At 46.9% G+C, this 23176-nt stretch overlaps 2 protein-coding genes across 2 annotated transcripts; one reads left to right on the top strand and one right to left on the bottom strand.

Annotated features, from left to right (window-relative positions):
• Positions 1 to 728: 728 nt before the first annotated feature.
• LOC309394942 (coiled-coil domain-containing protein 166-like) lies at positions 729 to 1740 on the top strand (the record flags this gene model as incomplete). The annotated part of the gene is made up of 1 exon (XM_081958660.1): positions 729 to 1740. The coding sequence occupies exon 1, from the start codon at positions 736 to 738 to the stop codon at positions 1738 to 1740; it is 1005 nt and encodes a 334-aa protein (XP_081814786.1). The 5' UTR covers positions 729 to 735.
• A 1935-nt stretch (positions 1741 to 3675) lies between these two features.
• On the bottom strand, positions 3676 to 22471 carry LOC309394803 (germ cell nuclear acidic protein-like). The gene is given in 11 exon segments (XM_081958425.1): positions 3676 to 4109; positions 5193 to 5397; positions 8395 to 8533; positions 9103 to 9244; positions 12137 to 12314; positions 13024 to 13377; positions 14920 to 14975; positions 16927 to 16990; positions 21297 to 21334; positions 22339 to 22384; positions 22387 to 22471. Coding segments are annotated over 11 exon segments (1527 nt in total). The 5' UTR covers positions 22457 to 22471; the 3' UTR covers positions 3676 to 3874.
• Positions 22472 to 23176: the final 705 nt, after the last annotated feature.

Consider the following 23176-nt stretch of genomic DNA (forward strand, 5'->3'; position numbering starts at 1 on the left):
GAATGAAATAGTTCTTCGGGTAGCTATGAAGTGCTTTAAAAGTGATAAACAACCTCTTTAATTGGACCCAAAGCAAACTGGCATCCGACGTGACTCCCCAGCAATTGTGTTACAACCCCAGGGGTCCAAAAACTGCCCCTGTCGCACGCACACATGTGCGCGCGAGAGATGATCATCACAAAATCAAGAGTCACAGAATAATACAATGGTTGAATATATTTATTTTACCAAGAAAGCAACTGCAAGTTTTTAAAGTATAACAAACCAAGTGCTTATTTATCCACAGGTCAGAATAATAGAAATCTTAATTTGCGTTTCAGCAGTGAGAAATATAAGGCACGATAAAACTGCCTCTGAGCACAGATCCAAATTGGGATCGCACTGTCCCAAGGGGTGGCTGTAAGGGTTAAAAGAAAAATGAGTCCCCCGCTTGCCACTTTGCTCGGAGCTCCTTAGCAATGCCACCAGAAGGAAAGGACACGAAGCGTTACTGGCCCTGGGACCAATTTCCCCAGAGCAGCAACTAGTTGCTAAAACTGTAGGCAGTGCCACTCGATGCCCGACCAATTGTCTGTTCCATTATTTATTTTGTCAACTCTCCTTTATCCTCCCAGTGCAGCCTAATTTCTTCCAAACATCTCGTAGCATCTCTGATCACACTCTCCCACCTGCTGTCCCCATACAGGCTACACAGCTGCTGTGTCTCACCTTGTGCCCTTTCATTTGTCAGACAGCATGGCACAACAGAAAACCAAGCTGAGAGTTAAGAAAAGCATAGCCAAGCAGCCCAGCACCTCTGGAGAATGTATCACTGAGAGAGCGCTACACCTGAAGAAGGAATATGCCACCCTGACAGAGCATATCAAGACCTATTCAGATCGAGTGGATCACTTTCAAGATGAAAATGAATTCCTGGACAAAGAAGCCCAGGAAATCCAAGAAAACAGCAAAGCTTACCTCACCTACTTAGCCAAACGCACTATCCTGTGCCAGAATGCCATCATTTCCTTAAATGACCAGAACCGATCGGATCTGGCCTCTGTCCTGGAGCAGAAGGAGGAGCTGACCTCTCAATACAATGACAGGAAGAAGGAGGTCAGGAGCCAGTTGATTGAGATGGAGACCAAGTATTCCCTCATGAACAAGGAGGTTGACGAACTGAGGCCCTTCAAGGAGCTTCAGTCAGATCAGCTTGCCCGTATCCGGGAGCTGGAGAAAGACCTGCTAGCCATGAAAATCCACCATTCCGAGCAAATGCACACCGTGAAGAACCAGTTCCTGCAAAAGAAGGCGGAATATGAAATGGAGTCCCAGCAGAGGGTACAAACTTTGGCCAAAAAGGCCGAGAAAGAAGCTGTGCGCAGCCTCATCCAACACACCAAGCAGGTCAAAGCTGAGAACGGGAGATTGCGCAATGAACTGCTGAACCTCATCAAGAGAGCCCAGGACCTAAAGGCCATTGTGCATCAGCTCCAGGAGCAGAAAGGGCAGCTTCTTCAGGAGCTCCAATACAGGGAAGATTTGGGCCATGTACACTGCTGGCTAACTCAGCAGAGCAGAGCCAGGGGCAGCCTGCCTGCCAGGACTCAGGGAGAGGTTCCTCTCCAGCTATCCATAAACAAAAGGCCACTGTCTCTCCCAAGTCTCCAAAGGCCAGCAAAGACTCCGTTGACCACTGATGCCGGAGGCCAGCGTGGGAGAACCATTAGGCCCCCTGGCACAAAGTCTCCCGTAGCGTGAAGGGCTTTAATGGCGGCGGCAGGAAGTCTGGCATAGCCCTGGCACGGACCCCGGAAGCGGCCTACGCACTGCCTCCCTGATTGAGGGAGAAGACGAGGGGGTAGCCTTTCTCTGCCTTGGCAAACTGGGGTAACAAGGGTATTCTGCTTTTCACCTTTACAGCTAAGGCAGCTAAAATAAAAGTAAGAATTCCAAAAGCCACGGTATGTCATTAGTGACGGAATTAATTGATATATTTGGGCACCTGCAGAGGGATAAAAAGGGACAAAGAGGTCTAAGTGCAATACAATTTTTGTGTCTGTTGGGGAAGAATAATTTGTGCAGTTCAGGATGTGGGAGCCTTACAGAAATTCGGTCTCTTAAATGTCATTTAAAATAATAAATTTCAACAGATCTAGGACTGGGCTGATAACAGTGTTGATTTGTGGTATCGTAGTATGGATTTGCCTTCCTTGGGCTCAAATTGAGATAATTAATTTTTAAAAAAATTGTAGATAGTCCTTAACTTCTGATCATTGTTTTATAACCATTCAAAATTATGGTCACAGAATCAATACTTTATGACTCACAAATACCCCAGACATTAAATGGTCCCAACCCACCCACCCCCTCCCAATCCCTTGTCATTTTTATTTTTTTGCTGGTTTCCAGCTTTCTTTCTTTTTTGCTGCTGCTGCTTCTGGCCAAAAACTCCTATTCAAGCCTTTTAACAACTGTCACAAAACAGTCCAGGAAATTTCTTCTGGTCCCAGGGCTGCCTCAATGGACAGCCCTCTTCCTAGTCCCAATTACGATCTTAAGCAGAGGGTTACCTTTATCTGAGCACTGACTTGAGACACCCTTTTATTAATTAGGAGGGCTATTAATGACTAATCAGATCTATGGCAGTAGGACAGTCTCCTTTGATGACGCATCCCAGTCCAGTGACTCCCAGAATAGAGGAGCTGCAGACAGACAAGACTCGCCTAGAGAACAGATGGCAAAGACGTGCTTCTGTAAGGTCTTGGAAAGCAAGGCTGCATTGCCAGTTTGGTGGAGGGATTCAAGGCGCTGGACTAGAATCCAGATCATATATTCCTGCAATAGGGACAAAACCAGCTGCGTTATATTGAGCTGGCCATTCTCTCTGAGCCCTGGGAAAAACATAATGGCAAGCCGTATCTGACCATTGTGGATAGAAAAACTGCAGGGAGTTGATTATGTAGCTGTAAAGATTGACTTGTACCAAGATAAATAAATGACCAAAACAACACATAATTTATCAAGAGTTAATTGTGCTACACTAATTTTATCTCGGTTTGGTCCCGTGACTTTCTTAATAGATTGTTAAATATATATGGGATTCAGCAAATCTTTTCATAAGTTATTCCATTACATGCTGGTCAGCAAGCTTAGTTAAGCACCGGCCGGAGGGTTTGACCTCGAGTAGCTGCCTCAGAGACAGCAATCGAATGCTTACAAGCAGCTCTTATCAAATGGGAGAAACGCATCCGGTCCGGAGCCCAAGTTCTAATCCTCTAGTTTTTCATACTACTGTGTTTCCCCGAAAATAAGACAGGGTCTTATCTTCTTTTGACCCCCGAAAAGGTCTTATTATTTTTTGAGGTGCAGGTGGTGGTGAGCGTGGTGGTCACCTCATGGCTGCTGCTGTGCTGCAATATTTTCAGGAAGGGCTTATTTTTTGGGGGAAGGCTTATTTTAGCGCATGCGCTCAAAAGCCTGATTCGGCTTATTATCTGGGGAGGCCTTATTTCCAGGGAAACAGGGTATTACAGATGTCGTGATGGGAAAAATACCTAATTTGCAGATTGTGTGCATTTCTAGAAATAGGCTAGAGCTAATGGAATTTAACATACGGGGGTGGGTCATCACTATGGAGAAACACAGCAATATTTACACCTGCATCATTGTAATTAGAAATAAGATACAAGCAGATCAATTTATTAGTACTTAATAACATATGCTTGATTCGAAGCTCTAGGAGAGAATGAACACATACAAATGTATAATATACAAATAGCATTTAAAAGGCCGAATTAAGACAATGGTTTTCCATTGGCCTCGGTCTCCTCCTCTGCATCAGAAAACCTCATTCTGCCACCATTGGTCTGGAGCTGCCGTGCCAGGTGTTCAATCAAGTACGGGAGGCGAAGTCCGCACTGAGCTTCCTCATTATGGCTCCGTGGCTCAGGCCCTGCTGAGAGTGTTTCACGGAGCTGTAGTTTTCCTTCACGTATTTTGCAAATGGAGCGAGTGGGGCTTTGGCCGGAGTGCCATCTTTGAGCTTGGGCTGGCAAAGCTCCAGCTGCCCCTTGCAAAAAGCACAGACAAAGCGTTGTGTGTCCAGGGATTTGGAGTGGCGCCCAATTCTGAAAGGCAAACACAAGAGGTGTCTTTGAAGATAGAAAGCTGCAAAGGATAGGCAACGGCGGCATGCATTGACAGCTGAAATTATAGAAGCAATACCTTCAGAAAATAGGTTTACTATTTGACTGATTCCCAGGTGATTGAGCGCAAACTATTAACATCTCCAGCATAAACAATAGCACTCAAAAACTCTATACCTAATTCTATCTTGAAAATACTGGCTGTAAGCAAGAACCAATCACCTGTCCTTAATACTATCTTAAGACAACCTATAAAATTCTACTTCAGCGTACAGGTTTTCCTCAGGTTACAAAGCAGTTGGGACCAAACTTCCCATTTGCATTATACAACTGCATCACTTAGCGATGACAATTCCAGCAGCCTCAGCTGCCAGTATAACCCAAGGACCACCCAGGTCGTTAAGCGACTGTAGTGTGGGAAGAGGCGGGAGCCCCAAACAAAGCAGGCCAGTGGGCCAGACCTACAGGTGAGCAGGCAGGTGACCAGTGGGTACTATGGAGGGCTGTAAGGTATACAGAGCATGGATAGATGGGTACCACAGACGGGAACCAGGTGGGCGAAAAAGTAGCCGGGGAAACGAGTGACTATTCAAGCCACCTGGTGGAATTCTCTGGTCTTCAGCCTCAAAACTGCTGCAGACAACACTTTGTGGCTCTCTGATTCTCCCTTGCCAGCAGTTTGCTGACTTCAGGGGAGAAAGCCAGTCTTCGCTTTGAAACTTTCCAAGTGCCCTCTTTTACATGACATCGTATCTCAGCTGTGCCGAGTATCAAAAAAAGAAAACATGTCCAATGCGGAGACTCTTGTAGATAAGGGCCACCACACTTCTAACCGTTTCAACAGGCAGGCAAGAAAAGGATCAAGATATCCCAGTTTCAGAAAAGCACAACGCATACATTCTGATACATTTAATATTTCAAAATGATACGATTGAAATGGACTCCATCTAAATAAAGCAGATGAGTGGAGCTATTGGGAGAATGATTTACCAAATAGCAGACGATACAGCACCCGTCAATTAAAAAGAAAAAGTACTGCTAGGCGAAAGGAAATTCTCCACTCACGTGTTTTTGCACTGTAAGCACTCGTAAGTAAACTTGTATTTTATCTCATAGTTGTGGCACCGTGAGACTACTGGGAGCTCCGGATGAATCGTAGCAGACTTCTTGGCATATAAATTCCAGAATCGCCCATGCCCGTCTCGAACACCGTGGATCAACCACGTCGCTGCATGACACAGTTCATGGATGAGGGTATCCCGAAGTCGATCTAACCATGGCATGAAATAAGAGAACAATGAAACTTCTCTGTAGGTCTGTATGCCGTGCGCTTTGCTCTGAGTCGAAGTATAAAACGTTAACTCTGTCACGCAAGTGTGGAAGATCAGGACTGCATGTGAAGTCCCAACTAAACTGATCTATTCTTATTCGTGCCTCAGCACAGGAATCTACTCAACTAAACGCTTAGTGATATTTTAACACTGGGTGACGGTCAACAGAATTCAAGAGAGGTCGGCCTTAGTTTGTAGCTACATAGCGACTCTAGGCCGATTCCCCCTTTTGACTCCGTCCCCAGGTTCCGCCACTCCCTCTCCTGCAATAATGTTCCAGTTAATGCTTTATACTGGGGCTGAATATTTAGCCAAGAACCATTAAAAACCACCATCTAAACTATATAGGATATGTGATATCCTTATAATAAAAAGGTCAAGGTTTCTCCTGTTCAGTCGTGTTCGCCTCTAAGGAGGCAATGTTCATTTCCGTCTCACAGCCAAAGAGCCAGTGTTGTCTGAAGACATTTCCATGGTCATGTGGCCAGCATGGCTGTATGCCAGAGGCGCAGAGCGCGATTACCTTCCCACCTAAGTGATACCTATTTATCTACTCGCTTTTGCCTGTTTTCTGACTGCTAGGTGGGTAGAAGAACTAGTAATATAGTATCTTTATTCATACAAGCAAACGGTAAAGCAGAGGATATTGCTACAGTTTAAATCCATGAAACGATAATTTAACCAAGCGGCCAATTTCCCCCCGTTGGCCTGATTTCTTGCCACGATTCATTAAGAACAAAAATTGATCAAGCTACATGAGGCTCCCAATACTGCAGAAGAGCTAAAAGTTGCTTCAGTTTAGAAAGACAACTGCTTGGTTGCTGCTGAAGAACCTTCAGGAAGTCCAATCCGCATAAATATTGTAGGGATCAGGGGGGGAAAGGGGAACGGGTAATGTAAAAAAGCCAAATGGCTTGGACACTGCAATTGTCCAAGTTGTATTAAAATAAGAACTGCAAATCTGCGACTCTTCCTCCCTGCCTCCCCCTAACATTCCTGGACGATAAGAAATCAGAGGAATGGTTTTCAATTTCAGACAAAAGAACTTCAGAGGGGAAGTCTCTTTCTAAGACCAGCCTGATTCCACAATCGGTCTGGTGCTGGAGACAGCTATAATCCCACATTATCCATAGGATTTCTGGGCAAAAAACAGTAAACTGAAGTACAGCTGATGACTGTGGCAGAACGAAAAGCTGGCAAGTAGACCGGCTCTTGTAATCCCTCTCGGAACATGAAGAGGACTTGTGATCACCCACAAGTGCTCTGGGCAGTCGCTCCTCACAAGGAAACCGCAAGACCGGTGTCTCCAGGGGTGGGAGTGTAAGAGCTCTGGGGAAATGCCATCTCTGCTCAAACAGTGGTCAGTGCTTTTATAGACATAGGGATCACATACTACCTTTTCTAATAAATTTTGGAAATTTCTTGTTAATTGCTTATTAGGAATCTTTGCAACAAGGTTTTAGTGTACCAGGTGAGTTACCTTTAATTCTTAATAAAAGAAGTTTTAAATACAAATTTAAGGACTTCTTAAAACATCTTTTTTGAATAAATAGCAAAAGCACTATTATAACATTGACTTTGAAAAATTATAACTAAGGGTCCATGTTAGGGATGTAACCCTAGTCTTGGCTTAGCAATGTATATAAGCCATGATTGTAACAAATGCACCTGTTACTTTAAATGCTAGAGAGATGTAATTGGATGCTAATTGCTTTAAGCAGCCATATAAGGAGGAAGGAACTATTACTGTTTCCTCCCCTATTACTGATGTTCCTGACTGTTCCTGTATGAGCTTTGTATTAGAGAGAAGACCGTGTATTGGATGATGGCTAGTCTGTAACTAAGTTACCTGTCTAGATGGTGAATTGTGAGTTGAGCAACTGTAACTTCAACGAGGTGTAAATAGACTGTATATACTTCAAGACTGCTTATAGTCTGTTTGCAAACTATTTATCCTATTTTTGTTAAGCGAGTAAAGCTATTCTTTGTTTTACCTTTGGTGGCTGTGAGTGACTGTTCAACGGCTTACTCGTTACTACATTCCGCTGCTGAACTCTAGTCTCTCCTAACGAGGATAGACTTAACAGTCCAGACAGATTTGAAATAAGTTTTAGAATTTAATTATAAGGATTCTTTCCATAAGAAAATGCCGTTGTTTTGGATTCTTTTTTTAAAAAATGATAGGATGAGACTTTGAAGAATGCTCACTAAAAGGAACCAGGGATATCTAAAGATTACAATTAAAAGACAAGAACACTTACATTTGACTTACTAATACAGAATGGAACAAAATACTTTAACATGGGGCATACTGAAGAATATATGTGAACAATGGATCCAGAGGTTAATTTTAGGAAATAAAATTATGGAAGATGAACAAGATTTACCAAACAAGACTGAGACTGACCTGAAAGTGGATTTAAAAATGAAAGGCCACAATAATGATATGGAAAAAGTTGTTATGCTGGACATACAAATGAAACCGACTGATGTCTTAATAATAAAAAAAGCATGTACAAATAACAAACCGAAAGACTGACTTGGATAACTTTCTTACATTGGATTTACAAAAGAGAATATTTCCCTTTTCTTTGTCTATTACCACTGGGTGTCCTGTTTAAATCTCTCATATCTGATCATAGCAAGTGGTATTCCCCCCCCCTCCCCTCCCCAACTCAGAGTGCTAAAGGAGAGTTTGAGGGGTCCTTGGTGCTCTCTGAGCTTGGTTGTTTTCTTGCAGACGTTTCATGACTCGAACTAGGGAACAGCATCAGCGCAGTTTGGGGAATGAAGAAAACTGCAAGAAAACAACCAAGCTCAGAAAGCACCAAGGATCCCCCCCACCTCCATTTCAACCTTCTCTATAGAAGAGAATCTGCCTTTGCGTCAATGCAATCTGTGACACCTGTTCTAGTCAGAGAAGCACGAGGGCCCACCTGCAGAATCACAGACTTTTTCTGACAGCATTATCTTGGCATAACGCTGCGTCTCTGGTTCCTTCAGCTGACCAGTTACACAGCACCCTGCTGTCTTCTGCATCTTCTTATTCCAGGTAATCTCCATTCTCTCAGGCAGCTAAGAGAAATAACAGGCAACAAGAGACTTCCAAAGCTATAACTGTTGGGCTCAGCTCTCAGCAGATGCTCCTTCTGCTGCAAAAGTTTCACATTCCTTGTTGCAGAAACCTGGGTGGGAGGCAAGCAGCAGACACCGACACAGGGCCAAGGCCGAAATGTGACTCCAAATGCCGGGTCAAGGTGGAATTCTCCACTGCCGCTTGGCACGGAAGCACTCCCCTCGAGCCACCCACTTGGATCCAGCAAGCCGTTCTGCCCGCACTACTGCCAAATGGCCAGCTTGGATGAGAGAGGACAATTTTCCCCACCTGTCTCCCCTGGAGGAGAAAGAGGGAAATTTTTTTCTCCAAGTCTGGCTGGTCTTGGGCAGGGGGCCAGTGGCACGTGGCAGGCATTTCTTCATCTGTCTCCTGTCACAGCCCGGCACTAGAACAAGCGCTGCTTCCGCTTCAAATGTTTGGCTGAGGAAACCATGACGAAAAGGAAACAAACCTTTTGGGAAGCTGAGCCAGGCAACGTGGATCCCCTGGTAACAGTACCTGCACCTATAACCCCCAAATTCCCTACCTTTCCCTCAAAGATAGAACGGTTGTAAAAAGAATACAGTCTTTGAGCCAGCCCTTCTTTCTCGCTCCGGAAATGTTTTGCTAGTTGGGATTCTGGGTCTGACAACTCCTGCAGGAAGCAGCCCTGGACGTGGCAGGGTCCCCTGGGAAGAGAAAAGCCGAGATAAAGCTGGAAGAGCAGCCCACCCTCCTCTCCTCCTTGGGGAGGCAGGACGTGGTCACCCTTGCCTTCAAGGCCTGCCTCGGATAACACATCTTTGAGCTTTCCACCCCAATCGATGTTTAATCCTGAGAAGCAGGTTGAAAACATGAATAAAATAATGTCTCCCGAAGAACTGGGCAGGACTGAGCAACTTTCAAGATCCATCCATGATTGCCTGAGCAGAGAAGCCCCAGATCTCCTCAAATGAACATTAGCCTGTTTCTAACCACAGGATGCACAGAGACATGTTCTATTTCCTTCATCCGGGTCATTCTCATATTCCAAATATTATATATTGCAACAGAAATATCAGGCCAAAAGTGGGATATTAAAGGCACTTGTACACAATGTATTATTCCTTTGCTTGTGTGTGCTGTGGGGAAAATCAGTTTTCAGATAAATAAGTTTAAGACAAAAAAGAACCTGGCTTTGCAATATGTAACTCACCGTGGCCAGTTTTAAGGTTTTATTAGAACAGTCCCACCACGACTCCTGAATCTCAAGAGGCAAACGGCCCTTTTAACTAAGATGCAAACGTTTTCTTTAACTGAAACCACAGTTCTCTGTGGATAACAGATGGACAGGAAGTAACCCAAGATCTACAACAGTGATGGCGAACCTATGGCACACGTGCCACAGGTGGCACGCGGAGCCATTTGTCAGGGTTCACCCTTTTTAAAAGACATTTTTCATCCTCACCAGGCTCTAGAGGCTTTGTAGGAGCCTGGGGAGGGCAAAAACAGCCTCCCCCATCCCCGTGGATGCCCTCTGGAGGCGTGACTTCCGGTTTGCTCAGAGGGTCGTTTTGAGCGCTCCGAAGGCATCAGGGAAGCTTCCGGATGGTCCCTGAAGACTTTGGAATGCTTAAAATGACCCTCCAAGCTCGGAGGGTCATTTTGAGTGCTCCGAAGGCTTCAGGGACTGTCCAGAGGCTTCCCTGATGCCTCCGGAGGGTGTCCGGGGGGGGGCTGTTTTTGTCCTCCCCAGGCTCCTATAAAGCCTCTGGAGCCTGGGGAGGGCGGAAAAACCATGTAAAAATGGTGTGTGTCTGTAATGCACGCATGCGCACTGGGGGCCGCGCATTTCATTATGGGTGTGGCACGCCCGCACACGACCCCCCTGCGCTCCCCCCATTTATGGCATGCGAGCCAAAAAAGTTTCACCATCGCTGATCTATAACGTTATTAGGAATATGTATGCATGCATCATTTTCCCCTCCTTTCTGAAATAAATAAATAAATATGAGCTCATCTCTTTGTCTGCAGGGGTGGCTCTCCCACTACTCTGGAAGTTGCAAGGCTCTAGATGGATGTAACGGGGCTTGGAGTTAACCCAGCAAGACGGAGTGGCTCTGGGTGCTTGGGCCTTTTGGTAACAAGGTTCTTCTACCACTAGTCATGAATTGGGTGGCACTGCCCCAAGCAGACCCAGTGAGAAATCTGGGGGTCCTTGGTTACGTTGGGAACCTTTTAGTGGTCAAAATGAAATATTGGAAGAACCAAGCATCCTAGAAGATCAGAAGCCAGACGGCGGTTTTCCCACCGTGATTCTCCTGTCTCTTTAGAAATGATGCTGGCCTCCCCAGAGAAGGATTCCCTGATGATGGTGAAGGCTGAAGAGGGGGGTCTTTGGGGAGAAACTGGGCACTATCTTGAACTCTATTTGCAATTCAGAAAGTAGCATTGCACTGCTTTTTTTTTTGTAGCTTATTTTGATCTGTTGAAAATACAGTGGTTCTATTTTGGTCAGCATGAATCAATTACAATCCATTACTATTCAGCAGCATATAAGTTTCAAATTCAAAAAAAAAAATTCAAATTTTTTAATTTGTTAGCCGCTCCCTCTCCGCAAGGGACTCGGGGCGGCGTACAATAAAAATATACATACATACATATAGACATACAGATACACACATATACATACATACACATACATACATGGAGGAGGTAGTAATCAAACATATATCACATTAATAATAATAATAGAAAATTAAAATTAGCCATTAAAATATCCCATGATAAAATACAATTTAAAAAGGACTGTCAGGAGGAGGATAAACTACGGTTGAGCCAGGCCAGATAATTGAAAGAGGTGGGTCTTGAGCTTTACACGGAAGGAGCGGAGATCGGAAGTAATCCTGATGTCAAGGGGGAGGTCATTCCACAGGGCTGGGCCCATCACAGAGAAGGCCCTGCTCCTGGGTGTTGCCCCCCGACACTGTTTAGTGGACAGCACCCGGAGAAGTCCCTCTCTGTGTGAGCGGATTGGTCGTAGGGATGTATGGGGCAGGATGCGATCCCGCAAATAACTAGGTCCTATGCCATGGAGCGCTTTAAAGATCGTAATCAAAACCTTGAAACACACCCGATAGACCACAGGAAGCCAGTGCAGCTCGCGCAGGAGAGGTATTACATGGGAGAACCTAGTCCTCCCCATAATCACCCGCGCGGCCGCATTCTGAACCAACTGTAGTCTCCGAGTGCATCTCAAGGGAAGCCCCATGTAGAGAGCATTGCAGTAGTCCAGGCGAGACGTCACTAGCGCATGGGTGACTGTGCGCAAGGCATCCCGGTCCAATAAGGGGCGCAACTGGCGCAAGTTTGATAAACAAACAGATAAACAAATATACCTAGAAGGATCCAGGTCCAAACAGTGCTAAATTATAAAAACAACCATCAGCAGATGTCAGCCTCTTAAAAAGTTTTCAGCGGTCTCAAAGTAACTTTGCAAGTTTTCTTCACTCTCTGTGAAAATGTTTCTCCTAATGGATGTGTGAAAAATTGGCCAGCCATTTGGAGTCTGAAGTAATAGTAAAAAAGCGGCAGAGACTCACCTCTTTGGTATCCGAGTAACTGACTGAGTAATATCCACGAGGGCCTTGCTCTTGGAAGTCCCCAGGGAACGCGGTGTGCGAGCAGGAGGGGCAGGGATTCCGGCTGCTGAGGGAAAGCTGCCTTCTCTCTTGGCAGCCGCAGCTAGGCTTTCAAGGAAAGACCCCAGGCCTCTCTCCTCTGCAAGTGGCAAAGAGAACGCTCAGCACGGAGCTGCCAATCAACCTGACCGGGCCTGGCCCACCAGATGGGAATGGCGGCAAGGCGAAGGACCGCCTGCGTTGGCTTCCTGATTAAGTCACTCCGGGCAGCTCTTCCATTCCCAAGGCTCAAGCAAGGAGACCAAGGGCGGAGGACATAAGCAGCTTTGCCTACATAGCAGGACAAAGAGACCAGCTGTAACAGCCTGAACAAACCCACAGGCACTGTAACGAAGATGGGCCTTTATCATCATTTGCGAAATGGCCCAAGTGGCTGATACAACGGGGTGGACTCGAAAAGGGCTGGATTTACACTTCCCTCTCTCCTTCCCTCAACTCGAAATTCTACAGAAACAGCTTTCCTTTGGCCTGTTACTGGAGGCAGGAAGACCCAACACCACACAGCAATATTCCCACCACCGAGAACTTTAATCCAAGGTACCGGTTACCTTGCCCCCCACCCGTGCTCATTCTCCCCCCCCTAGCTCAAACTTGTTTCCTTGGGGTCCAAGCTCCCATAGGGGTCCAGGAAAAGGGACGGCTGCCATAATAGTGCACACCCCTGAGAGGCTTATTGCTTCTGATCCTGAACAACCTACATCTGCCACAACTCCTACAAAAGCCCTCCTGTATGCATGGCCCAGCCAAGCCCTACACCGGAGTCAGCCCGGGAAAGGGCTGCCTCTTACCACGGGGGCTTTGCGGGCTCCCGGCCCTCTTGGCTTCGGGGAAGAACATCCTTTGCTTCATGCGAACCACAAGGTTCTCCATCTCCTCATCGGAGCTCTCCAGCTCCCTTGAGCTCCGCCGCTGGCTCTGGAGGAGGAAAGGGTCTGGCCTTCGCCAGGAAGCAGCAGGGCCCCTCCGGGGAGAGGCAAGGAACAGGCGATGGGAGGAATTCCCCAGGAGGCCTCCGACAAAGACGGGATTGTCCTCACTGTCGGGGTCACTGAACGTGAGTGGAGAGAAAACAGACCCAGCAGAGCAGGCAGGCGCCCTTTCAGCATCATTGGAGGCTTTTGCTGTGTGGAGAGGTCGTGATTCTGCAACAGAACAGAACAACAGAATTGGAAGGGACCTCAGAGGTCTTCTAGTCCAACCTGCTGCTCTGGCAGGAAATTTATCCTTAGTTCTAGATTGCTTCTCTCCTTGATTAGTTTCCCTCCAATGCAATTAAACATCCTCAACATTTTATTTATTTATTAAACTTTCATGCCCCCCCCCCCCCCATATCCTCAAAATCCTGTCTTCTAAGCCTGCCTTCAAATTGAGCATTTTGATAAGGTAAGTAGAACAGAGCTTCCCTGGAGTTCTTCTTGGCAGAAATTGCTGGCTGCTCACTTCTCCTGTTTTCTCAACTTCCCAGTCTACCCTACAATGCTACATTTCCTGGTGGTGCCTCGTCCACACATAATCCCTGATTGTTTATTGACATCAGTCAAAGTTAGCTTGGCATCATGAACTAGTTGGGCATAAATTTTACGTAAAATTAGTTAGCCCATGATCATTTATTTCAAATTCATGGCAACAACCAACAACAAAGGAGACTCTTAAGAGCAGGCCAAATGTCAGCCTGCATCTTTCCTTTCTTTCACGCCAGCTGCCATGGAAATGGGGCACCACCACCCCCGAAAGCAATGGGTATTTGGGAGGGGATGCATGCAGGAGGTGAAAGTGGAATTTCTGAGAAGCGATGAGGAGGCCTGGATTCAGACCAGCTCAGGTTGTTTAACATCTTCAAGGCCAACCATCCTGGAGGAGCGATGCACCTGGACCAGAGTCATTCCCAAAACATCTTCTTGGCCAATGACTGAACTCTGGTTGCCTTGTTTCAATTTGTCTCTTCACGCACATTTTGCTTCAGACCTTGCCTGACTTTTGCTGCAATCAGTTCTTTCCTAGTAAAAGTTCCATGGAGAATTTTTATGGAGTCAAATCTATGGAGTCAAAGGTTTTCTTTCCTAGGGATTGATCAGAGGCAGCCCTGACACCAACAATCAAGAGGTAAACTATATCCCAATCAAAGAACTGCCAAACAAGCTGACAGTAAATAGTCCAACCCAAGAATCTCTAAGACCACCCACATCCCCACTGATAGGGCAATCCATTAGAATATAAACTGAGGGCAAACCCCACTCCCTACTAACACTGATGATGTTACCTAGCTTGGATAACAAAATGTTTGCAAGAAAATAGCCGAACTCAGAGACCATCAAATGAGAGTCTGCCGGCACCTTTTCCGCAGAAACAATGCAGCTGCTGATCCTTCCACTAGGTAATATTACTGGAGAGGGAGGGCATGGCAAGAGCGTGTTTAGCATTATTCCCAGGGAATTTAACTGTAAGACTCTGGCCCTTTAGCGTGGCTGCAAGAGTGCCATCCAACAGCAATCATAATGATGAGGAAGGCACTTTATAATCTCCTTCAGTCGGCATTTCTAACTGTTGCGCAAAAGGGGCTGTCTTGTACCAAATTCGGATCCTGAACCAGCACTCTCCCTCTTTAAGAATTTGGGAAAGAAAAAAGCAGATAAACTTTGCCATGCCCTGCTCCCAAAAGGTGGGGGGGAGGTTGACTCACTTGCCTTTTGCTGCAGATCCATACTTATCTTCAGGAGAGCTAAAAAAATTCTCCTTTGAACTTTGCAGATGGAGAAATTGGGAAAAAATAGAATTAAGAATTAAACTCTGGAAGCAAATAAGGATTTTTAAAACTCCCCCCTTCCCACTCCTTCCACCCTAGGAAGTTAGCAGGCCCTCCAGCCCAAGATTTGTGAAAGGCCCACCTTTACATCCCTGGGCTAAACCCAGGCAGGCCCTTCTTGGACCTCAAAGAGGTCCCAAAGGCCCTCCCAAACCAAATGCCAGGCGCAAAAGGGCACCTCCATGTGCAACTGATTTACAGGAATCTTCAGCACTTGGTAAAGTTAGATAAGGATCAGTCGGGGGCGGGGGCTAGGAGGGAGAGAGTTTGTACTTTGCTTGTGGCTATCTAGTGATGCTAGGATAACCCCAAAGGTGCTTTTTCAAGAGGCAAATAGACTTTCTGGTTTTTCTTTGAAGACTTTGAAGTTTCGTTTCTCACCCAGGAGGCTTCTTCATTTCTGATTGGATGGTGGGGAATGGAAGGATTTATATTCCTTGCAGATAGCTGTCATTTGCATTCTTTTAAAGAGTTGTTGAGGTCCCTTGGAGGTTTTATTTGTGTCAGGGTCACCTGAGTGGTGCAAATGGGTTACTTCTGCTATTCAATTTTTTTTTTACTACCGGTTCTATGGGCATGGTTTATTTTGTGGGTGTGGCTTGATGGTCATGTGACATGGGCGGGCTTTGTGGTCATGTGACTAGGCAGGGGTAGCTCCAAAATCTTTTCCAAAGAGACTTGGGGATCAGCATGGAGGGTAGATGTGACATGTGCTGTAACTACCTCTTCAAAATCAACGCGCCAAGAGTGCCCCATTGCTCACTTACCCGGCTGTCATGTCCACAGTGTAAATAACTAAATAAGCCGTCACTAAGGCACCGGGGCCTTTCTGCCACCGTTGAGGCTGTGGGCTCCTGCTCCCAGAACTGCTCGCTGGCCAGCGGCTGCTACCAATGCAGCTCCCAGAGGTTGCCATGCACCTCTTCAACTGCTTGACTGTGCCGGGAGAGTGTGAGGCCAGGCACATGAGTGAGATAACCGCCCAGGAGGACCTTGCCTTCCGTGGTGTCAGACTGCGAGGTAGGAGAGAGAGAGAGAAGCTGCCCAGCGAAATAGGAGAGAGAAGCTGCCTGGCCGTGAAGGGACAGGGAAGCAGCTGAAGCAGCTCCCTGGTGGCTTCAGGGAGCTGCAAATGGGAGCGGCTGCCAGCCAGAGAGAGGCTCCGGGAACAAGAGCCCGCAGCCTCACCAGGCCAGCGGCTGGCAGCTGGCTGCAGAAAGGCCCTGGTGCCTTAGCGATGACCTATCTAGTCACCGTGGTCATGATAGCCAAATAAGCGAATGCTGGCACTCTTGGCGGTGGGCGAGCTCCAAGCGGAGGGGGGAAGGCGGGGATGAGCTCTCAGCACTTTTCCCAATAGACGCAAGCAGTTGATAGCAGATGAGCAGCAGGAAAAACTTGGGGGTCCTCACTCACCTTTTGCCCGCCGCCTGGACCTCCAGGCGGCGGCGGGGTGGGTGGGTGGACGGCAGCGGAAAGCTCCAAGTGGCAGGGGGGAGGGCAGCAGCGGGTGAAAGGTGAGCTTTCCCTCCAGGCGGGTGAGCTCCAAGCTGGGGGGTGGGGGGTCCCTTGCAACACCAGCGGCTTCAGTAGACACTAGTTTGGCAGGGAGGGGGGGTGGCCCAGCAAGCTTCACAGCCATGCGAAGGCTTGGGAAGGCCTTCGGTGTACATACTGTACATTGGTCAAATTATTTATTTAATTTACAGGATTTACAGGATTATTAAGGTAACTGCAAAAACTATGTAGAAATTAACACGGCTATTTTAAAATTTTGTTTATTAAACATAAATCACACACCGTTTGTCCAATCAGACCTTAAAATATTTAAAACTGAATATGTTTCAGAAAGTCCAAATCAACGTAAAGTACAAAATTTCAGACACACCTGCTGTTTCTTGTCCTTGGTGTGCAACATGAAGCAGATCTGGGGATTCTCATTCTAGACAAAACTAAATCAAGCCATAGAAGGAAACAAAAGTTAGTCCCCTTTAAAGTCAATTAAAGTCTCCAAAAGACAACCTAAAAGCAAATTAAATTAAATAAAGAATTTGCTCCTCTTTCAGGCTCTTTCAGGCCTAATGGGAAGGTGAGGCTTAGCAAATGTCTCGCTTAGCAACAGTAATTTCGGGCTCAATTGTGGTCATAAGTCAAGGACTACCTGTAGGTAAAAAAATCTTGGAGATCACACAATGGCTAAAACAGAGAAACCCACCAAATATAAACCAGAACTATGTATGGTGCCCAGGGTCCATTCCGCTCCCCGAATGGCAGAATTGCAGGCAGAACTGGCCATGGGAACTGGTGCTGGTAATTGGATTGTGGGGCCACCAGCTGTGAGGATCAGCTGTTTTCCGACGGAAGTATTCCGTGCAGTGGGGAAGCCATTGCCGAAGGAACATGGCCCTCTTGGCCTGGGGACCCGGCTGAGGCTGGGCTAGTCCAGGCTGTCTGTGGGTTGTGTGGCCCTGTGCTTGCAGCTCCCTCTGCCACTTCATTGGGTAGCCATCTTGCCTTTCCCCCGGGTGAGATCTGGTAGAGATCTGGTAGGCCCTGGGAGCAAATTTCTGCATGAACTATTAATCAGCATTCAACACTATCCAGGAAACGGATGGATTTAATTGCAATGGGACTAGTCATCGTAGAAGACAGTTTAGCAGTAATTTCCCACCAGTGAGGGTGGACTTTTTTTTTTTTTTTAGTTATTGGGTTGCATAGTTTTGGCCACAGCAGTATGATGAGAGGGGAATGACTGTTGGACGGAACGGATGGTAGATGGGGGATGTGGGGTGATCCCTGAAGAACTAGAGGTCCTGAGTGCCTAATACTACAAAAGCAGCTTGAGTATTAGGGAGCCCTCATGGGAAGATTGAGGTAAGGGGTGCAGGCCCAAATGTGGATCCTTATGGAGAGGGGAGAGCAGGCTGTAACAACAGGTAGGAGGAGGTAGGAGGCCACAGGATCTTGTTCCAGGACCTGCCACCTGGGACCTGAATCCTAGACGGCAGACTCTCAAGGCCCTGGTTGTTGGCTGCTGCTGCAGATTGCCAAGTCAGGTTGTAAGAAGGCTATCCTTATTCACAACTTGAATTGTTGATGAAAAGACTGGCCTGGTGTAGAAGAGCAGGCAAAGCTGAGGGGAAGCAGAGTTACTAAGCATGTCATCAGCTCAGAGTTGTTGCATTCCCATAAATGGTCCAAGTCCAATCCTTCCTGAGTCCCAGTGATTCTTATTGAGGTCAATTTAGCCTTGAACTTTAGTTGACTTGATTGTGCAGAAGCCTGAATTAATCTTCTATCCTGAAATCTAACAAGACAGTCTTAATTCTTTGTGCCTGACACTTGGCAAGCATTAGCAGGAGAGGATCTGGCTGGGAGAGGAGGGATTCCCTGAGATATGCCCAGTGATGTTCTGGGTCCAACACCAGCCAGGACCCCAGAGAATGGCAATGGGGGTGGCGGCAATCATCCGAGATACTTGAGAAACAGCCAGGGGTCCTGCTCCTCAGATTGCCAGATGTGAGGCATTATTTGTTAAGTCAGGTACTAAGAGGGACCGGTTGGGACTACTGTAGCACCAGCCTCCCTGCTGCACAGCAGCTTCTCTACCTGAGCATCTTGATTTTGTTCTCAGCTGACCGTGGAGTTCCCCAGGGTTATGATCTTGGGACACTCTAGGTTGTCTTCCCTGGTATGGGGTCTCAGAGTTTATGGCCACTACAACAGTGGTGGATCTGTCCCAAGACATCCAGAGCCCAACACGTAATAGTGGTCATACAACTGACCTTTTTTTTTTCCTGTCAGAATAGTGGTTGGGTCCTCTGGAATTGGGGGAAATATTGGTTTCTCCCATCATGGTCAGGCCACTCCCTGGTGAGCCTCCATAGTATCTTCATTCATAATAATAGCTTAATTTGGTACTATAGATATTTATTTTGCATAGTCTAAATTGTTTTTAAGTTTTATGATGTACGCCTCTCAGAGTGCCTTATTGATATGGGCAGCTATAAAAATCAAATAAAGAAATAAAATATAACTCAGTGATAACATCTTAATTTTTCTTTCAGCAGTGTAACCAGCAGAGAGCCTGAGCAAATATACTGTACAGATCTACTGCCTGAAGACATTGCAAGAGGCTACCAAGTGATGGGCAGGACAGTGAAGTAGAACGTAGAAAGTGGCGCTTTCTTCACTCCTTCAAAGCATGGACCGGGAGAGGAAAGTATACTGGGAACAATTGGCTACATACTGGAGAGGGTATCAATGTCCCCCTTCTTGGCAACCGTGTCCCTTGGCTCCTTCTTTTGTTTCTCCTCTCCTCTGTCTTCTCCCGCTCTTCAGTTGAAAATATATGTAAGTAAGAGATCAAGTCATGCTGGGGAAAGCACTGAGAAGGTCTCATACATACATGTGTGTTTCTGTGTGTGTATATATACAGCCTATCACAGAAGTGAGTGCACCCCTCACATTTTGTTGCCAGCAGTTCAGACATTAATGGCTGTGTCTTGCGTTATTTTGTAGGGACAGCACATTTACACTGTTATACAAACCAAGTGTCATTTCTTCAGTGTTGTCACATGAAAAGATATACTTAAATATTTACAAAATGTGAGGGGGTGTAATCACTTCTGTGATATACTGTACAAACACCCCACCCCCACCCCTCCTCAAACATGAGATCTTCAGTGCTTTCCCAAGCGCGACATGATCTCTTACACAGGAAAAGGAGACAAATCATACAAGTCACAAGTTCTTTTCTGTCATTGAAGGTACTTGGCATTCTCAGCAAGAGACAAGAACAAATTGTTACTGCAGCATACACCTAACTGATCTGCAAGCACTTCGATTCCCACTGGCAACTTCAATATCAGATTCCTTACCTGCAGAATGCCACAAGGAGGCTACTTTGATCGTAACAGTCAGATAGGGCAAGGAAAGATATTAGTTACACAGTGCAAAGTGCAGCTATTACATGATAAAGGTTGTAACTTGCTCCTACTCAAATTATTTTTTCATTATTTTACGGAGCCAGTTTGGTCTAGTGTTTAAGGCACCTGGCTAGAAAGTGGGAAATTGTGAGTTCTAGTCCTGCCTTAGCCATGAAAGTCAGTTGGGTGATCTTGGATCAGCCACTCTCTCTCAGCCCAACTCACCTCACAGGGTTGTTGCTGTGGGAAAGTAGGAGGAGGAAGATGTTAGCTGCCTTCAGTTATTTATAAAAATAATAAAGGTGGGTTATGTATTTATGTCTATACATTTTAAAAGTTATTCAGTTTCTTGGCAGTTTATATTGCTCTCTCTTAGCCTACCAAAATAAAATCAAGAAAAACAAGTTAAATGTCTAAAAACAAACGCTCCAGATAACTAACAAAATCAACTTTCCATTAATAGGTTAGAAAGTATATTTCTATATAGCACTTACAGAGAGCATTGGACCATCCGCATCTAAGCTTCAAGGTCACCAGCTGCATACCCTCCTGTACTTGGGACTGACCATTTTGAAAACACCCTGCCTCAACCCGATTGGCTACACGGAGTGGGCAATGGAAGGTAACCGAGGGAGGGAAAAGTTGAACTTAGGGACAGAGTGGTCAATGCCTGGAATGCTCTACCTGACTCTGGTTTCTTTCCCAAACCCCCACAAATTTAACATTAGACTGTCTACTGTCGACCTCACCCCATTCCTAAGAGGTCGGTAAGGGGCATGCATAAGCGCACCAAAGTGCCTACCGTCCCTGTCCTAATGTCCCATTTATTCATTTACTGTGTTCATAATCATGTTTATACTGTTATCTTATACATGCTTGACAAATAATAATAAATAAATAAAAATAAAATAAAATAAATTTTAGCATGTGCTTTTCAGTTCTGGCTTTGCAGTATTGCAATATACTTCTCTATATCTTTCTCAACAAAAAGAGCCCAGGGTCATTTCTATTTCGAGGTTTAACTTGCAGGTCTGACATTTTGTGACCTTCTGAAAAGCAAGGTCAATGAGGAAGCCAGATTCACTTAAGAATCGTGTTCCTAACTTAACAACTGCAGTGATTCACTCAACAACTGTGACAAGAAAGGTCGTAAAATGGAGCAAAATTTACTTAACAAATGTTCCTTTTAGCAACACAACTTTTGGGCTCAATTGTGGTCATGTTGAGGATTGCCTGTAGTAGAAAGCAAGCAGAGAGGCAAACAGAACTGAAAGTCATACTCCCCAAAAGTACTTCCTGTACTTCTGCAGGTTAACTTTTACATACTTACATTTTTCAAATTCCTCGTCGCTGCCTGAAGATGATAAGCTGTAAAACAGACCATGGACAACCATTTAAATATGAGCCAGCAGTGTGCAGCAGCTGCCAAAAAAGCCAACACAGTTCTAGGCTGCATCAACAGAGGGATAGAATCAAGATCACGTGAAGTATTAATACCACTTTAAAATGCCTTGGTGAGGCCACACTTGGATACTGCATTCAGTTTTGGTCACCATGATGTAGAAAAAATGTGGAGGCTCTAGAAAGAGTGTAGAGAAGAGCAACAAAGATGATTAGGGGATTGGAGACTAAAACATATGAAGAACGGTTGCAGGAACTGGGTATGTCTACTTTAATAGAAAAAAGGACTAGGGGAGACATGATAGCAGTCTTCCAATATCTCAGGGGTTGCCACAAAGAAAAGGAAGTCAAACTATTCTCCAAGGCACCTGAGGGTAGAACAAGAAGCAATGGGTGGAAACTAATCAAGGAGAGAAGCAACTTAGAACTGAGGGGAAACTTCCTGACAGTGAGAACAATTAATCAGTGGAACAGCTTGCCTCCAGAAGTTGTGAATGCCCCAACACTGGAAGTCTTTAAGAAGATGTTGGATAGCCATTTGTTTAAAATGGTATAGGGTTTCCTGCTTAGGCAGAGGGTTGGACTAGAAGACCTCCAAGGTCCCTTCCAACTCTGCTATTGTATTGTAAGACCATGGGAGGAGGACGATTGGGTGCTAAACGGCCAAGAACCAAACTCTCCGGCTGTAAGGAAAAAAGCTGCTTCCAGGAGCACAGAGCCCCTTTGAAAGGCAGGCGATGCGAGACAGGCCGCTCCCTAATCAAAAGCCCAAGGAAACCAAAGGTCCAGTCTGGAACTGGACACCCCCTGTCGAAGCTCTCCGCCCTCCACACCCAACACCCTCCTCGGGGCAACGGGGAGCAGCTCAGCCGCCCCGCCCCGCTCCGCTTGGCGTTTCCAGAGGTCGCCCTCGAAACCGGGCATCAACCTCCTCACGAAGAGTCCCCCGCCAGAGCAGGAACTGCGCTCACCCTCCGTACCGGGCCATCGCGCCAAGGCCGGGACCTCCGGCGGGTTAGGAAACAGAGGGCCGCTCCTCGAATTTCCCGCCTCAGCGCGCGATGATGACGCGCCCGCGGCTCCGAACATAGAGAGGGAGGCAGAGACCGGAAGAGGCGGGGCCTCTCTCGGCGCGTTGATGGCGGCTGCAGCCTTCGGGCCACCCTCTGCCGGACTCCGCGGCTTGTGCGCGGAAGGGCCGGAGAACGAGGAGCCTTTCGGAAGAGCCAACCGGCGGCCGCGACAGGCTCGCAAGACCACCAGCAAGCCTGCGTGGCTGAGGCGCAGCTGCGGCGCGAAGGCCGAGGGCGAAATCAGAGAGAAGGATTCGCTTCCTCCAGAAAGCGCCGGCCCAGGTGGAGGCGCGCCCCGGAAGGAGCCCCAGAGGGGGGTGGGGTGCTCCTTCCACCGGATCGGGCAGTTCGAAGCTCCTGGGTAGGTGGGGCACCCGAGCCCCTCTCGGAAGAGAACCCCGAGGGCTTCCATTGACGCCTGGGCCTTTCTCCCCGTCAGGCCCCGAAGAAGGCGCGCCTGGCGTTCTCCCGCCCCCCAGGCTCTCCCTTAGGGCCGCCCTGGGAGGCTGGAAAGGGAGCCTCGGCGGCCACACGGCCTCTCCTTCGCCCTCCTTCCACCCACCCGGTCGCTCTCCAGTCCACGGGAGGCTCCTGTCGTTGGGCGGGGCTGGCCCAGGGGCGGCTGCAAGAGAATGCCGGCTCTTCCCTGCCAGCCGCTCCTCCTTATGCCGGCCACACGTCCAAGCGCTCTGCTTTGACACCCGTCGCCTTTGGGGCTCCAGGCATTCCCGACATG

The sequence above is a fragment of the Natrix helvetica genome (genome assembly GCF_964273705.1).
Source record: "Natrix helvetica genome assembly, chromosome: 6".
Taxonomy (NCBI): Eukaryota; Metazoa; Chordata; class Lepidosauria; order Squamata; family Natricidae; genus Natrix; species Natrix helvetica.